This window comes from Lichenostomus cassidix, chromosome 12 (assembly GCF_008360975.1).
Source record: "Lichenostomus cassidix isolate B80296 chromosome 12, HeHo_3.0, whole genome shotgun sequence".
Classification (NCBI taxonomy): Eukaryota; Metazoa; Chordata; class Aves; order Passeriformes; family Meliphagidae; genus Lichenostomus; species Lichenostomus cassidix.
In genome coordinates this window covers 5,550,865-5,565,536 of record NC_139493.1, presented here as the reverse complement: position 1 = coordinate 5,565,536, position 14,672 = coordinate 5,550,865, and the positions used below count along the sequence as shown (strand labels likewise).

The 14,672-nt window shown below is 45.8% G+C and overlaps 2 protein-coding genes and 1 long non-coding RNA gene across 4 annotated transcripts in view; 2 read left to right on the top strand and 1 right to left on the bottom strand.

The window, feature by feature from the left end:
• Positions 1–6,762, top strand: part of SLC25A26 (solute carrier family 25 member 26) — a 78,744-nt gene extending 71,982 nt beyond the window's left edge. Inside the window, exons 8-10 of one of the 2 annotated variants that reach the window (XM_085072339.1) lie at positions 1,990–2,054; positions 2,773–2,846; positions 6,533–6,762. In XM_085072339.1, coding sequence (XP_084928465.1) covers positions 1,990–2,054; positions 2,773–2,846; positions 6,533–6,629 — 236 coding nt within the window. In that variant the 3' untranslated portion in view covers positions 6,630–6,762. Of the gene's footprint in view, positions 1–1,989; positions 2,055–2,772; positions 2,847–3,871; positions 4,162–6,532 lie in introns of those variants that run through there. The other variant, XM_085072338.1, reaches the window with a different exon arrangement.
• A 98-nt stretch (positions 6,763–6,860) lies between these two features.
• On the top strand, positions 6,861–9,385 carry LOC146431572 (uncharacterized). The gene is made up of 2 exons (XR_014854689.1): positions 6,861–9,091; positions 9,123–9,385. It is a non-coding gene; the product is annotated as an uncharacterized LOC146431572 (long non-coding RNA).
• Positions 9,177–14,672, bottom strand: part of LRIG1 (leucine rich repeats and immunoglobulin like domains 1) — an 86,842-nt gene continuing 81,346 nt past the window's right edge. The window contains exons 17-19 of the mRNA XM_085072337.1: positions 14,344–14,490; positions 12,917–13,225; positions 9,177–12,655 (exon numbers count right to left, since the gene is read on the bottom strand). Coding sequence (XP_084928463.1) covers positions 12,423–12,655; positions 12,917–13,225; positions 14,344–14,490 — 689 coding nt within the window. The 3' untranslated portion in view covers positions 9,177–12,422. The remainder of the gene's footprint in view (positions 12,656–12,916; positions 13,226–14,343; positions 14,491–14,672) is intronic.

Genomic DNA, 14,672 nt, shown 5'->3' with positions numbered 1-14,672 from the left:
GCCTGACAGCCATGTGGTTCACTGTTTAATTTTAGCTTGGTCTGTGGGCAAAGGAAGGGCTTCTACATGCAGACTTGTAAAGCCACTATTTTCCATGGAGATTATTTTTACTGTTCTAAAAATACCTCTCTGACATGAGTACCAAAGTTTCTATCCAGACCATTCTCTCAAAGCCTCTTGGTCACTTACGCAAAAAACTGGCTCACAATAAAAAGATTTCCTGACCTTAAAGAAGCTCCAAGAATGGACTGGAATTTAGTTTAACTTGCTCATAGTTTCTGCTTTCACTTGTAGAATACAGCCCGTTTTTCTGCTTTTCAGTGAGGTATCACTGCTAGAAAGCTTCCTGTAGAGTGAGCCATGTGGGCCAGCCTGATGGGATGGAAGCTGCTCCCAAAACCAGGCATCTTGGGCTGCTCACTAGCTCAGCTCTGCTGCTGTTCTTGGAGATCCAGGGGGCTGCACATGTGCCTCACTGCATCTCCTCAATGTCATGGGACATTCCTTAATTAACTGTAAGAAGTCAAGTAGGGTGCCAGCTGGCCCAGCCTCCTCTGTCATAAAACAGGGGTTTAATATGTTCAAGTTAAGGTGGTTGAGAGAGAGAGAGAGAGATGCAGGTAAAAGCACAAGCCAGCAGGGAAAATGGATTTTTTTCATTACTTTACAGATTTTAAAATAAATGCTTTTTTCCCCTCTCTCATCCCAAGAAAAGAGAGATCAATTCTTCTACGTTCCATGAAACTTGGAACAGAAAATAGATTATTTTTAGCTTATTCCCTGGGTACTGTGTAGGCTTCAGTCTTTGGAGTCACTTTGTTCCCAGCTGCAGCAGATAGAGGATTTATACAAGCTCCAGAGGAAAAAAAAATAGGAGGAAGAAGAAAGATTTCAGAACCAGTCTCTTGCTCTGTTTTCTCCCCCCTTTCTTCCCCTTTCATTCTTCACTTACTGCTTCTCCTGCATTTTAGAAGTTTCCTTCACTTTAGCTCTTCCTCAGCATGAAATACTAACTTCAAGTATTTTGAACAGAGGAGAGAGAGATTAGAGTTAATTTTAGGATGGGGAAATAAGGCAAAGGGAATAAAATCCTGGGAGAAAAAGCAGCAAAGCTGGTCCCTAGATAGCACAAGAGGCCAGGCTGTTGTCACAGGGTTAAAATATGGAGCCAGACACACACACGTTTGTGAGTGAGACATGCAGATGGGTAAGATGAAAATTTCTGGCTTTCAGGAGGAAAGTCACAGCTGAGCTGGCTGTGGCAAGTGACAGTAATGAGCTCCAAGGGTGAAGTTTGGGAGTGATTAGAGAATAAAAATGCCCCTGAGGGTAAGATGGCACTTGTGGCAGCAGACTTCTGACAATTTTCTAAGACCCTTGGGCAGCTTCACATTGTTGTTATCCAAAGTGGAGCTGATTTAATCTGTTGGAGATGAGCTCCATCCCAAACACTGACTTGTCTTTTTCCCTTGAAACAGTCCCAGATCCACTCTGTGTGTATCTAGTGAGTAGCTCAAGCATGTGTGCTTCAGATGCAGAGCATATTTCTATCTTTCTAGCATTTAGATGGTCAGACTTTAATTCTCCAGGCAAAACACAGTGTGACTGGTTTATTTTCCCACCTCTGCAAATGACTAAGCAGTTTCTTCCTTCCAACTCACTGTAAATGTTGGAAGTGGAATCTGTTATCCTGACAACCTTCATATGTTCATATATGTCCAGAGTCCAGAACAAAAGGACAGTGGTGTCCCTGGGGATGTTTGGGTTTACAGTTAACCAGCAGAGAGCTGTTTGCTAAAGTCAACACACAGAAACAAAACACTCAGTGTACAGAGCTAGGACAGACGTACCTGGGCTCTGACGTGAGGAACGTGCTGTAAGCATTAATAACAGAGCAGTGTTGACCACAGCCCTGGGAATTATAGGCAGTGTGGCATTCATATTCCCCCAACAATGTCTCACTTGTGCTTGGTATATTAATTTCCTCAGGTGGATTTGCAGCTGCAGTCACCACACCTCTCGACGTAGCGAAGACGAGGATTATGTTGGCAAAGGTAAGGGGGAAGGAGGCCACCAGACTGGCAGGTGAAGGGTCTGGGTACTCCAGGGTTTCTGTGGGGTTGTTACAGAATGAAATCCAGCACCTATTAATCATCATTTCTGCTCTTGTCCTTGAAGGCAGGAGTAGATGTGAACAGGCACTGCATGCAGAACTAATGAAGTATTGTGTTCCTTTCCTTGAAATGCTCCTCTGATTGTTTCCCAAAGGAGCTGTGTGGAACAGGCTTGTGCTTGTGCTCAGCTTCCAGAGCCTCATGCATTATCTTTAGGAGAAGATCCTTGCAGTCAGACACCCAAAGTTAAACTTCCCATCAGGAATTTATTCTGTTTGGTAATGGTTGGGCTTCAGAGTGTGTGTGTCTTTTCTGAGGAGGGCTTGGTAGGGGATTTTCTGTCCTAAAATTTTAAGCCACAAAGATAGTGATGGCCAACATCTGCCAACCAGGGCAGAAGGAATTTTGCTTATAAGATCAGCAAGTTTAATAAGTTTATAAATTGCTAGTGAGTGTGGTGTTCCCATCATCATCTCACTGCCCCAGAGCAGAGCTGACAGCTACAGAGCTAAAAGGCCTCAGCAGGTGGATATTCCTAAATCCTTTCCCTTCCCTGACAGAGCTGTTGTGTGGGTGGAGGATGGGATCCTGGAGATTCTGTGGGTAAATAACTAAACCTCTGGCAAGAGTTTCTAATCTGTCTCTCTCTGTGGTGCAGGCTGGTTCCAGCAATGCCAGGGGGAATGTTCTGGCTGCTCTTGGTGGCATCTGGAGGACAGAAGGCCTGTCAGGGTAAGGCTGTGCTGCACCTCAGGGGTTGTGTGTCTGTGTGTTGGGGAGGTGACAGGGTGGGATCTGCTGACATTTAAATACTGTCCTACAGAAAAGCCTTTAGATTGCTGTACACCTGCACAGGGAGCAGCATTTGGGTAGCCAAGAACAAATCCCTCAGGGAGGTTGAGTGTCCTCACCTTGGCACTGGCTAAAAACAATGTCCAGGGAAGAGCACAGAAAAGGGGCATTGTTGGGTGTAATTCCAATCTCTAAACCCAGCTCAGGCATCAGAGGCGAGGGTGGCTTTGTGTTAATAACCCATGAGGGACTTTTCCCTGTGGATGTGTGTGTTTGTGATTTGTGTCCATTTAAGTTCAGGCACATCCTGTGACACTGAGGACAGCACTGAGTGTGTGTCTCATACCAGCAGTTGGTTTCTCAGTGAATCTGTCTTAAACAACTTCTCCAGTCCACAAAGTTCAGCCTGTGCTTTCTGCAGTAGGGCTTCTGTCTCACCTGCCTTTGGCCTGGAAGAGAAATGGTGAGGTTTTTGGAAGCTTGGGGCTTTTCCCTGTAATTTTCCCTAGGTTTTTAGCCCTTTCACTCTCTCAGGGCTCAGTTTTAACCTTTGTTGCCTGAAGCACTGTGCACCTCGCAGCTTTCCCTGAACATCTGATCTCCGCTTGCCCAGCTAATAAAAGTTCAACCCTCTCTCTGCACATGTGGGAAATAATTCAAAACAAATTGCAGGAAGTTCCTGAACACCGATTCCAGGAAGGCATCCAGCTGTGCCCCCCGGCAGTGCTCAGGGATGGGTTTTGCCTCTTGGAGGGGACAAGGTGATGTGGCACTGGATGAATTTTGGGTCCTGCATGGCTTGGTGGATCCCAAGGCATGTTTTGAAAGGGACTGGGAGAAGTGAGGCCATGTCTGCTGCTGGTGGAAATTGAGCTCTGAAGGGTGTGAAGAGGCACAGGTTTGACTGAGGAAATCTCCCCCAGCCAACAGCAGAAAGTAAAAATGTATGTTTGTGTTCTTTTCAGGGAGGTTCAGCAGTGCCCTTTTCTAAACAACCCAGAATTAAACTCTGCCTAAAGATAGTACCCGTGGACTAGGACCAAAGGGAACACAATTCAGTTGAAATCAAAACAATAAGAGATCTGGAGAAAAAGTAACATGTAAAGGAGGCCAAGCTGCGTCAGCTGCGAGGAAAAGGAAGAAAGTCTTGGGAAAAATAAACGCAGAGGCTGCCATGCCTGCTGCCAATTATAAATCTATTAATCAAAACCAATAAAAATGTCGGGCTTTTTTGGCCAGTTGCAACATGACATGATTTATGGCTCCTCTAATAAATCTCGTACTTGAAGAGGAGGAATTCTGAGGGCAGAAAGACGCATTGCTTATTGCCACCTTATTAAAACCAGAGCACAGGGCTCAGCTTCCTGGTCTGCACCTAGTAAATCCCTTTGCTTCACGCCAAGGAATTCCACATCTCTCTCTGTCCAGGGAGAGCCAGGCCTGGAGCAGGAGGTAGGGTAGGGATGGGGTGAGTGATGTGTGCACCTCTTTGCTCTTTCCAGTGGGGTAGAGGAATTATTCACAGGAAAGGGAGTTTGCATCTTACCCAAGAGCTTCTCCCACAGGAGATGGTGGTGTTTGAAAGCCATGGGTGAAGCTTCACAACTCATTGGTGAGAAACACGAGGGTTATTGAGTGGTATTGGGGTGGCTTGAGCTGGGGATGGAGTTGGTGGTTTTTGCACCAGGTGTCCTGTCCCTGCTGTGAGCTTCCTGGCATGTGTGAAATACCCATTTAATTTTGAAATAATAATGCCTTAGCATTGTTTAGTTTTTACCTGTTGAAGTGTGAGTTAGGAATCTCTATTTCAGTGGGAAAGCACCAGAAGGGCACATGGCTCAGCAGAAACAGCACATTCACAGGGAAAGGCTCTGATGCTGGGCAAACCCCTTGAGGGGAGGAGAGCAGCTCTGCCTCTGAGCAGAGCCCTCCTTTGGGGAATAGAGAGGGTTCTGGCTCTGGGGGGATTGTGCCTGGCAGCCAATCCAGGGCAGAAAGCTTTTTTCAGCTCCTCTGTGCTGTGTCCAGGGACTGCAGTGCCTTACCCACTTCCCCAGGAAAGTGGTAGAATTAGCATCCCCGAAAGTGTGCAAAACACATGTAACTGTGGTGTTTTGGGGACATGGTTTAGTGGTGGGCTTGGCACTGCTGGCTTATTTTGGGCTTGTCTTTTCCAACCTAAATGATTCAATGATCCAAAGGGTGGCTGCAGGAGTCCTGTTAGTCTCCTGTTAGGAGCTGAGGAGTGGCAGAGTGCCAGGAGAAATCTGCAGGCAGAGAGTAAATCCAACTGGACAGCAGACCTCTGCCCACCAGAGTGGTTTCTGATGGGGCCAGCAGAAATAAACCCAATTTATCTCATCTGCTGATGGGGGCAGGCGTGGCCCAGTGGGGACCAGTTTGGATCAGAACTGTCACAGAGCTCAGCTCTTTGGATTTGGGATCTCCCTGCTGCAGAAAGGGGAAGCAAGGATTGGAGAAGCCACGGGCAGCAGGTGGGAATGGGAGACTGGGGGCAGCAGGGCCAGGATTGTTGGAAGTGGTGGTTAGTAATCAGGGCTGCCAGGGATGCAGCTAGTGGGTAACTGAGTTATGGGCCCTGTTTGTGTCTCGAGTGGGCTGTTCTGGAAATGAACGTCTGCCCTGCTCCCTAATGAGCTCCCTGATGCAGCAGCAGAGGATGCTGTGTGCTTTGGGAGCAATGCTGCTCCCTGGGATTTGCCCTACCAGCGCTCTGTCCGTACTTGCCTTGTACAAATTACTCTGTTTTAAAGCTGTCATTATGGTAATAGTCCCAATTGCTGTCTAGTAAAGCCATAAAATGTTTCCATCTGCCTGTGTGCTCCAGGCTCCTTAGCAGAGCTCATTAGGGCCAGAGGTTTCCCTGTGCAGCAGGAGCAGGGAGCTCCTGAGCAGCCAGGCTTCTCTCACCAGGAATTACACTGTGTCCCACTGTAGGCACACTCTGAGCAGGGACCAGGCAGGGTTTGGGAAAAGCTAGGGACAGGGTCCCTGTGGAGCTGGGATGATCTGGGAGGGTGTGGGATGCCAAACAGATTTGAGCCTAATGTTTAATCCTTGCTTGCCATGAAGGAAGCCTGTCATCCTCTGGTAGGACACACTGGCCTATCCTGGAGTTGTGAAACCAGCTGTGAGTTTAGATGTGTGAAGCAATTGGCTTTGCATGAGTTTCCTGGTAATTTTGAAGAACTCTGAGGATCAGCCACCTAAAAAGGGTGTATTATGGAATATTTCTGCTCCCTCATGGCTGTGGTGTGTTACTAGGAATGAGGCACTGCAGTGAGCAGGGCTGTCCCTGGCAGAGAGAGGCTGGATGGAGCACTGGAGGACAGGATTGTTCCCATCTCCTCAGCTCTTGGTGAGGATGTATCCAAGCTCCCCTTCCCAGGTCCATAATGGCCTCCTGCCTTTTCCTTCTGCACTGAGGCATGTGGAGAGAGGCTAAAACCCACAAGCCTTGGGAGTGCTGTGTTGGGGAAGTCCAGACAGTTTCCTTCAGTGAGCAGTGGGATAGGATTTAAGAAACCAGCAAGAGAGAGTTTTCCTTGGCTTTGTTTTCCAAAGCCCCTGCATCCTCCCCTCACAGTGCTTTCCTTTGCCTTCAGCTTGTTTGCAGGTGTTGTCCCACGGATGGCAGCCATCAGCCTGGGGGGCTTCATCTTCCTGGGGACATACGAGAAGACTCGGCAGCTGCTGCTCTGAGCCAGCCTGGCTGCTCCTGCCCGGGAAAAAGCTGGAGAAACCACCAAGCCAGAGGAGGAGTCAGGCCAGGAGCAGAGCCTTCCTCCTGCAACCTCACAGCAGCTGTCCTGCAGGCTGAGAGCCACTCTCCCTGCTGGAGAAAACTAAATCCTCCAATAATCCAGCTTCCCAAACGTGAAATTTTCCTGCATGGAAAGCGGGTGAGGTCACTGTGCAGAGTGGTGCCAGAAAAGTAATGTTTGGGGGGTAAACAGCTAATTACAGTGGCTGCGAAAGGCGTTATTAGAACTCCTGCAGGGAAAGTGTTTTGGAAAGCTCTGGCTCGGGGGCTGAGTGGGGAGGCTGAAATAAAGCAAGTTTTCATCATTCAGTGGCACCTGCCTCGTAATGGGAGGGGAAGGGGCTGATAGAGTTACAGCCTGCTGCCCTCCAACCGCACCGAAAGGATTCCGGCTTGGGAGAGCTCTTTGTAAAAGACAATAATCCATTTGTTTCTGATTTGAGCTGTATTTGTGGAAGTTTATATTCCTGTTTATACCTACAGGTGCTCAGCAAGCATTCCTGTGTGGGAGCCAGTGCAGCTTTATTAATCACACTCACATTTCTGCAGTAAAAGCACGGGCTTGTATTATTTTACAGCTGTGCTCGAGCAAAGACATGGAGCTCTGCCTTCTTTTGCTCTTCATCCCTAGCAGCTGAAGCAGTAGGAGGATGGAAGTTCTGAAGCCCAGGAGGGAGGCTAAGGCAGGGAGAATATGGGAGTTCTCCTGCTGATGTAGGGGTGGATCCTGAGGGCTCTCAGGGGGCTGCTGGCAGGCAGAGCTAAATTCTGGTGCTGTTCTCGTGGAGGAAACAGAAGCTGCAGCAGCCACGATGCACAGGATGAGTGTGGGGAAAAGACCTCATTGGAATTACTGAAAATTCTCACCAGACTTGGTGCTGGGTGGTGGGTGATGTGTTCCTGCAGTGCCCTGGGCCGGGCCATGGTGCTGGGAAGCTCCTCACACTTCACAGGGGGTGAGGAATGGGTGCCACAGGGCCCTGGGACTCAGCTGTGCCAGGTCACTCGTCCTGGTGGCACTGTCCCTGCTCTGTCCCTGCTCTGTCTCTTGTCATCCCAGCACTGCTGGACCAGGTGATGAGCTGTTGGAAATGACCTGTGAGGCTGTTCCCCTCAGGAGGACAATGTGCAAGTGTTGGGAGGCCACAGAGAAGGAGAGCAAATGCCACTACAGGTTAGTGCCTGACCAGGGGACACAAGTGGCACCAGAGTGCAAACAGCCCAGGCTGGATGTGCTACTACACTGTCATCCGTTACAGGGTAATAAGACTTTTTAGAGGCCAAAACCTAGAAAATAATTGGCAGACAAGTAAAACATACAGAACAAAGGACATAATTCTTTAAAATAATCTTCAATTAAAATGGGGGAATTCAGCCAAGTCCCATTTGGCTGGTTGGGAACTCCACTCGTTACCATGGCTTGGTGTAGCTGTGCTTCTTGCCACTTTGAGGGTCTCTTTTATGAAATTACATATCTGTATCTATAAATATTATATATATATATAAATCTCAGAATCAATTTTAGGGACTGGAGCAGAGGGGAAGGAGATTTACTACTCTGTCTCAAAAATCCAACATATTTTCTGTTGAAGCTCTTTAAACATGGTGAGGGGGTTAGCACTGCAGTTGATGGATTTAATTACTTGAGCTGTAAATAATAACCTTTCATAAATCATTGAGTCCAAATGGTGCATTTTTTGTTTTTATTTAATATTGTAGAATCGGTTTTTGTCATCACCTTTTTTTTAATTAAATTAATTTTTAAATTTAAAAAATTAACAAAAAACCCCAAATGAACAAAAAAATTGATTGTTTGCCTTAGGTTTTAGCAATGTTTTATTTCAAGTTTACCAAAATTTAAAGTAATTAATTAATTAATTGTGGCTCATTACTGGGATAAAGTGGGGTAACAACTTGAATTTCAAGCCTCTAAAAGCCTTTCCTTTCTGTTTTAAAAAATGTTAACTCCTGTGTGTGTTAAGGGACTTTGAGTAGTCTCAGACAACCTGCTTTATACCCAAAGTTATAATTTCAAGGGAGACATAATTTTAATTTTTAAAGAATATACAGAAACTGAATTGAGATTTCGAGTTAAAGCAGGAATTCAGGCTTATCTCCAAAGCTGGCTCTGGAATTTCCATCCAGGGTGGGGTTGGGGTTTGGGAACACCAGAGGTGTTCACATCTGCAGCTGGGGCTGGTGCTGTCCTGGCCCTGTTTTTACTTGCACACAATTCACACCCCCATCTGTTCTGTTCTCAGTGCCAAGATAGGGGCACTTGCCAGATACTAAAGCAAGCTGATATATTGGAAATGGATTTCTTACCAGTTCTTTTTTGTATTTTTCAATCCAACCCCAAATTCCACTCCATCCACACACCAGGCTGTCAGAGCCTCGTATTGTTCCCCAGGATCTCATGGCCCAATTTCAAGAGCAGGTACTTTGACAGTTAATCTCAATTTTCATGAGAGAAAGACAGAAAAGAGTATAGCAATGGATTAGAATTTTTATTTAATTTTCAACTGAAACTCCCAAAAGCTCACTCTCAACAAATCAGCTGTAATATTATAAATGAACCTTTATTAAAGACACTTCAATGCCGTTTGTTAGACACTTCAATATCTTACATGTTTTTCAATGTACAACATTGTACCAAATTTTCTAATAAATAAATAAATTTGTACACAAAAAGTAATACTTCCTCTTTCACATTGCCTCTTAGAAGCAGCAAATTCACATATTTAGTGGAAGTCATAACATTAGGCAGTTAACTTTATTCAGAAACATTATTTTCAAATGTTAACATGGCAAATATGCTTTGTATCCACACTGGTGATGACATTTCCGCCAGCAAAACGAGCCCATTGAATCATTCCCATCTTCCCCCTGTCCCTGGTTCCATGAGTCAGTTCTGGAGCCATTTTCCCTTCAGTGAAGGGAAAACAACGCTTGGTTTATAATTTTCTAACATCCATTTCCTTAGCTCTGAATAAACTTGGCACTCGACATAATTCGCCACCTGTCTCAAAGTGCAAACGTGTCAAGAGTCAGGGACTGGGGCAGACAGGTAATGGCTGAATTATGCCTGGCTTCACCCAGGGGCAGCTGCTGCTCTCCCTGACCCTGAGGTCCTTCCCTTACGGGAGCTGGTGGCTCCTCAAGCTAAGGCTGGGCAGGACCAGCTTGGAATAAAACCCAGGGGAACCTTGCAGCCACTCCCTGAAAGCCCACAGGTGCAGCAGCACTGGGGCAGAACTAAGTGATGGAGCTGAGCTGGACATGAAGTGTTTCTGCCCTTCTCTCTGCTGCCTGTTCTGAACCAAAGTCCTGGCAAAGGTGGATTCCCAGAATCAGCCTCAGAGGAACTGGTTTTGAGTTGCTCCTAAGGGAAAAAGTAACAACCTCTCCCTGTTATAAACCTGCCCCGAAGTAGTCATCACCAGAGTTAGCAACCTGATGTTAGCAGAACTCAAATCACAAGGAGTCCTCCATCCACAGGTACCACCAGACACCAAGGGAAAGCAGCCTTTCTATAAATAAAAAGCATCATTGTGAAGTCAGAAGTGACAAAGATCTGTTTGACTGAGGTGGGTATTTCTCTACCACCCCATTAATGGATGAACTTAAAAGGCCACATAAAAACATTTGGGACATTTCCATTTAAAAGTCTATTCAACTGAATCCACAGTTTTCCTTCTAAAACAAGTGTATTTCTGACTAGCCCAGAATTGCCACACAAGGCAGCATAGCTCACTTGAAGGTGGTATTTTCATACAGGGAGTTTGATTGTTCAACTACAAAGTGTAATATTGTGTTGCAGGAAAAAAAAAAATACTGGATGACTTAATGATACAGCTGTCCCCTTAGGAGTGCAAATTAGTTTTGTTGTCAAAACAGCTCTATGGTTTCAACCCCCCCTGAACAGATGTGTTTTTTGGGTGTGAAAACGCATTACACTGGCACAGGTTATTTTTTCTGAGCAGGGCAAAGTTGGATCACTGCACACACCTCAGCCAGGTACAGCTGGGGCCCTTTGGGAGGGGAAGGGGCTGTGGTGAGGGCTGTGCTGCTCAGTGCCAGCACACGTGGCAGGTGACACCTCCTGCGATGACGTGTTTGAAAGGTGCACTGTTGTGAGACCACCCCTGGTTTACTGCATGACTTATTTATTTTGGTAACGACTGCTTCCCAGTCATAACAGCCTTTTCCTCTGGTTGTTTTGGGGCTCTGCACTGTTGCTGAGTTATTTAGTGCCTCCTGTGTGGTCCACTCTCAAGTCTCACACAGTCACAATTCAAATACTAATTTCTATGAAGTTTTCAAAAATAATGGAATTTAAGTTCTCCCACCAACAGGAAAATATCAGGTTGCTATGTAATTTCTCTCTGCTTTTTTTCCTTACGAATTTCATTTGACACAGCTGAAGATCTCAGTTTAAATGTGTTAAGTGCAATAAATTTCAAAGGGGAACGAAATTTGTGCTAAGTAACCCAGCTGAATCTCAGCATGTCTTGGGTTGGAAGGGACAGAATCACAGAACTAAGATGTTTTAGATCATCAGGTCCAACCTCTGACCTAACACCACTTTATCAACTAAACCATGGCACTGAGTGCCACCTCCAGTCTTTCCTTGAACACCTCCAGGGATGGTGACTCCACCACCTCCCTGGGCAGAACATTCCAATGCCCAACCACTCTTTCTGTGAAGAATTTTTCCCTAATGTCCAGCCTAAACTTCCCGTGGTGCAGCTTAAGGTTGTGTCCTCTTGTCCTGTCACTGGAAGACACTCCCAACCTGGCTGCACCCTCCTGTAAAGGAGTTGGACAGTGATAAGTCATTTCAATTTCTACTCTAACCTAAATTTCCCCCCTTTCAGTTTGAACTCATTACTCCATATTTTGTCACTGCAGTCCTTATATTGAGGGCAGCAGAACTGTGCAGAACTCCAGGTGGGGTCTCACCTGAGTGGAGCAGAGGAGGAGAATCTGCTGCCCACATTGCTTTGTGTGCAGCCCAGGACACATTTGGATTTCTGGGCTGTGAGCACACATGGCCAGGGCATCTCCAGCCTCTCATCCACCAACACCCCAAAGTCTCTCTCCACAGGGCTGCTCTGGCCACTTCTCCACCCAAACAGTACCTGGGATTGCCTCAGCCCAGGTGTACATGGTGTAAAGGAACTTCCACTGAAAAGAGGACAATCCCTTTGGAACAGTCTGGCTTTTTAAAGTTTTAAGTATGCATTTAAGGCACCAGAATTATTTCTCTCACAAAGTTTAACAGCAACCTGATACTGAAAACAATATTGCCAAAATTGTAAAATTTCACTCAGTTTTCCATGCACTAAAGATTAAAATAGCCTCTGTAAAAGATATATATATATTTTTATATATATATTTATATATGAAAACTCTTATGTACAATTGTATCAAATACTTTTCTCTTTACACAATAATCCCTTGCATTTATGTGCTTCATATGCAAGTTGACTTTTGAACACTTCATACTTCTCAGGGAAGTTTTAAACTATGTACAATCAGATGACGCTCGAACAGGAGTTTGTTCCCCATACAAGCTTGTTTCTCATACCTCAGTTGGTTGCCTTTGCCAGGCCATCAGTTCGAGATTCGAGGTAGAAGTAAGTAGCCTATATACTCTGTGCAAAAAAAAAAAAAAAAATTTAAAAAGTAATAGTGTGTTTGTTAATTTGCACGTGGCAGTCAGTCTGTGCTCAGTCCAGAGACCTGTTGGGTGGCTTGGGCTCGTGAGCAGAGTTGCAGGGCTGGGCTGTGGTGCCGTTGGGCAGGAGAGCCTGCTCCACCTCTGCCTCCCTCTGCAGATCCAGTAGTGCTGGGGACATTTCGGGAAGCACGTTCAGTTGCTTTAATGACCCTCCTGCTGGCGAACCTCTCACCAGGTTAAGGTTGTTAAGCTCTGAAGGCTTTGCTGCTGCTTGTGAAGAGCCTGCAAAAACCCAAAGGATAAGCATGATTAGGTGATGCTCAGCCTGCAAAACCCCAAAGGATGGGCATGGTTAGGTGATGCTCAGCCTGCAAAAACCCAAAGGATGGGCATGGTTAGGTGATGCTCAGCCTGCCACTGCTCCCATCCTCCAGGACCCTGCAGGTCTTTCCCAACCCCACCATGCCCTGAGCTAGCTGAAAAGGCTGAGGGAGCACATGGGGCTGTGCTCCCACCCCGATGGTGACCCCAAAAAGGACGCACCATGTGTGTCAGCAAGCAGCGCGCCAGCCGTGCCCACCGGCCTTATCCTGTCGTGGTTGCTGGGGTAGAGGGTCCCGTCTGTTTCCAGCCTCTTGCCACTGGCAATCCCGTTGCAGGGCTGAGGATGAAGAAGGCTGGTGCCTGCACCCCTCTTCCTGTGGCGCTCCTTGCTGCTCAGTGCACTGGGGTGGGTGTTCTCCACAGTCTTTAGGCTCTCGGGGTAGCACTCGGAGTCCTTGGGGTAGATGTGGATGTTCATGCTGTCCGTGCTGCCGCTGCACTCTGTGCACACCACGGGCAGCCCGTAGCCTTGGGGGAGGAAGGGAGAATCACAAAGATAAGCAGCTGCAAGTGGTCAGCACTGAGCTCACTGATCATGGAAGGATAGCTCTGTGTAGCTCAGGAGAATCTCTCACCAAATAATGTGGACACTTTGTGGTTTTACATAGGGCTACTACACACCCAGTTTTCAGAACTCTGTGGCCACTGTCACTGAAGGTAGTTCCAATTAATAGCTTGAGTTAGTTAGGGATTCTTTTTCACTCCACAGAAGTAGTAACTTCCTTTTTTTTAAAATAAGTTATGCATTTCTTTCCTTTCCTAGACTTTCTAAATCAGGGTAGAAATGCAAAGTGGAACTTCCCGGTAGCTGCTTTGAAAAACCAAGTTGCCTTTCTTATTTTTGTGCTGCTGCTTTACACGGGATCACCAGCAACTCACACTGTCATATCAAGATATGTTATTACTGCTAGTGGGAACAACACATGAGCAGAATTCAAAGCAGCAAAGGAGTTTCTAAATGTTGAGAGAGAATTTCCTCAGTGCATTCAACAACTTTCTGTTATTAAACTTTATATTAGTGTCTCCTAGAGGTAAAAATTTGTTTCATTGGCTGACTTTCTTTGCATTTTCTGTGGATTTAACAATACAGTGTGAGAACAGAAAGCACATCCTAAAAATAAAAAAGTATAACACCCTAGAAATTGGCAAAGAGCAGAGGCAGGTGTAGTGCCTAAAACAAACTTTAAATTTTGAAAATAAATAACTAAATTTAAAAAAGCTGAGCTTTGAAGTCAACAGCCCTTTTAAAGGACCATGAAAAAAATTTAACACCTTCAGTTTTGAAAGTGCTCTTGTATTTTAGGAATATCTCAAATCAAAATTCCCATCAGCCAGCTGCAAGGAATGGCAATCACAAGCTTTACTCTGCCTTTTTTCGACAGTTCCTCAAATTCCAAATATCCAAGCTTGAGAGAGGATCAAAGCAGGCAGGAGAAAGTAAATTTACTATGCTTGCACCTGAGAATCATTCTGGGCTTTTTTTTTTCTGTGAAGGGAACAATTTCTTGGGTTAAAGCTGTCTGACTTGGAGGGCTTAATGATCTGTACAAACATGAAATGCCTTCCCAGATTAATGGGTTTTGTACCTGTCTTATCTGGAACAAGCATTCCATCAGCCATGTCCTCCGTTTTCCAAGTGTCTTTATTATAGCTGATGCAGAGCTTGGGCTGTCTACAACCTACAGCAGGAGCTTCAACATCTGGACACCTTCCAGCATCAGTCTGACACATCCCTGTAACAAAGGAACCATCTGGTTAGAGATCACAGCCAGCTGCTCACAGTTAAATGACTTGTTGGTCTTATTTGTACTGGAAAAGGGAGAGAAAATAGCAATGGGGATAATAGATAATTTTCAGCTAGCATTAAACAGAATAAATGCTGCACAATCTCAGGAGAATCTTAGTTCAGAACTCT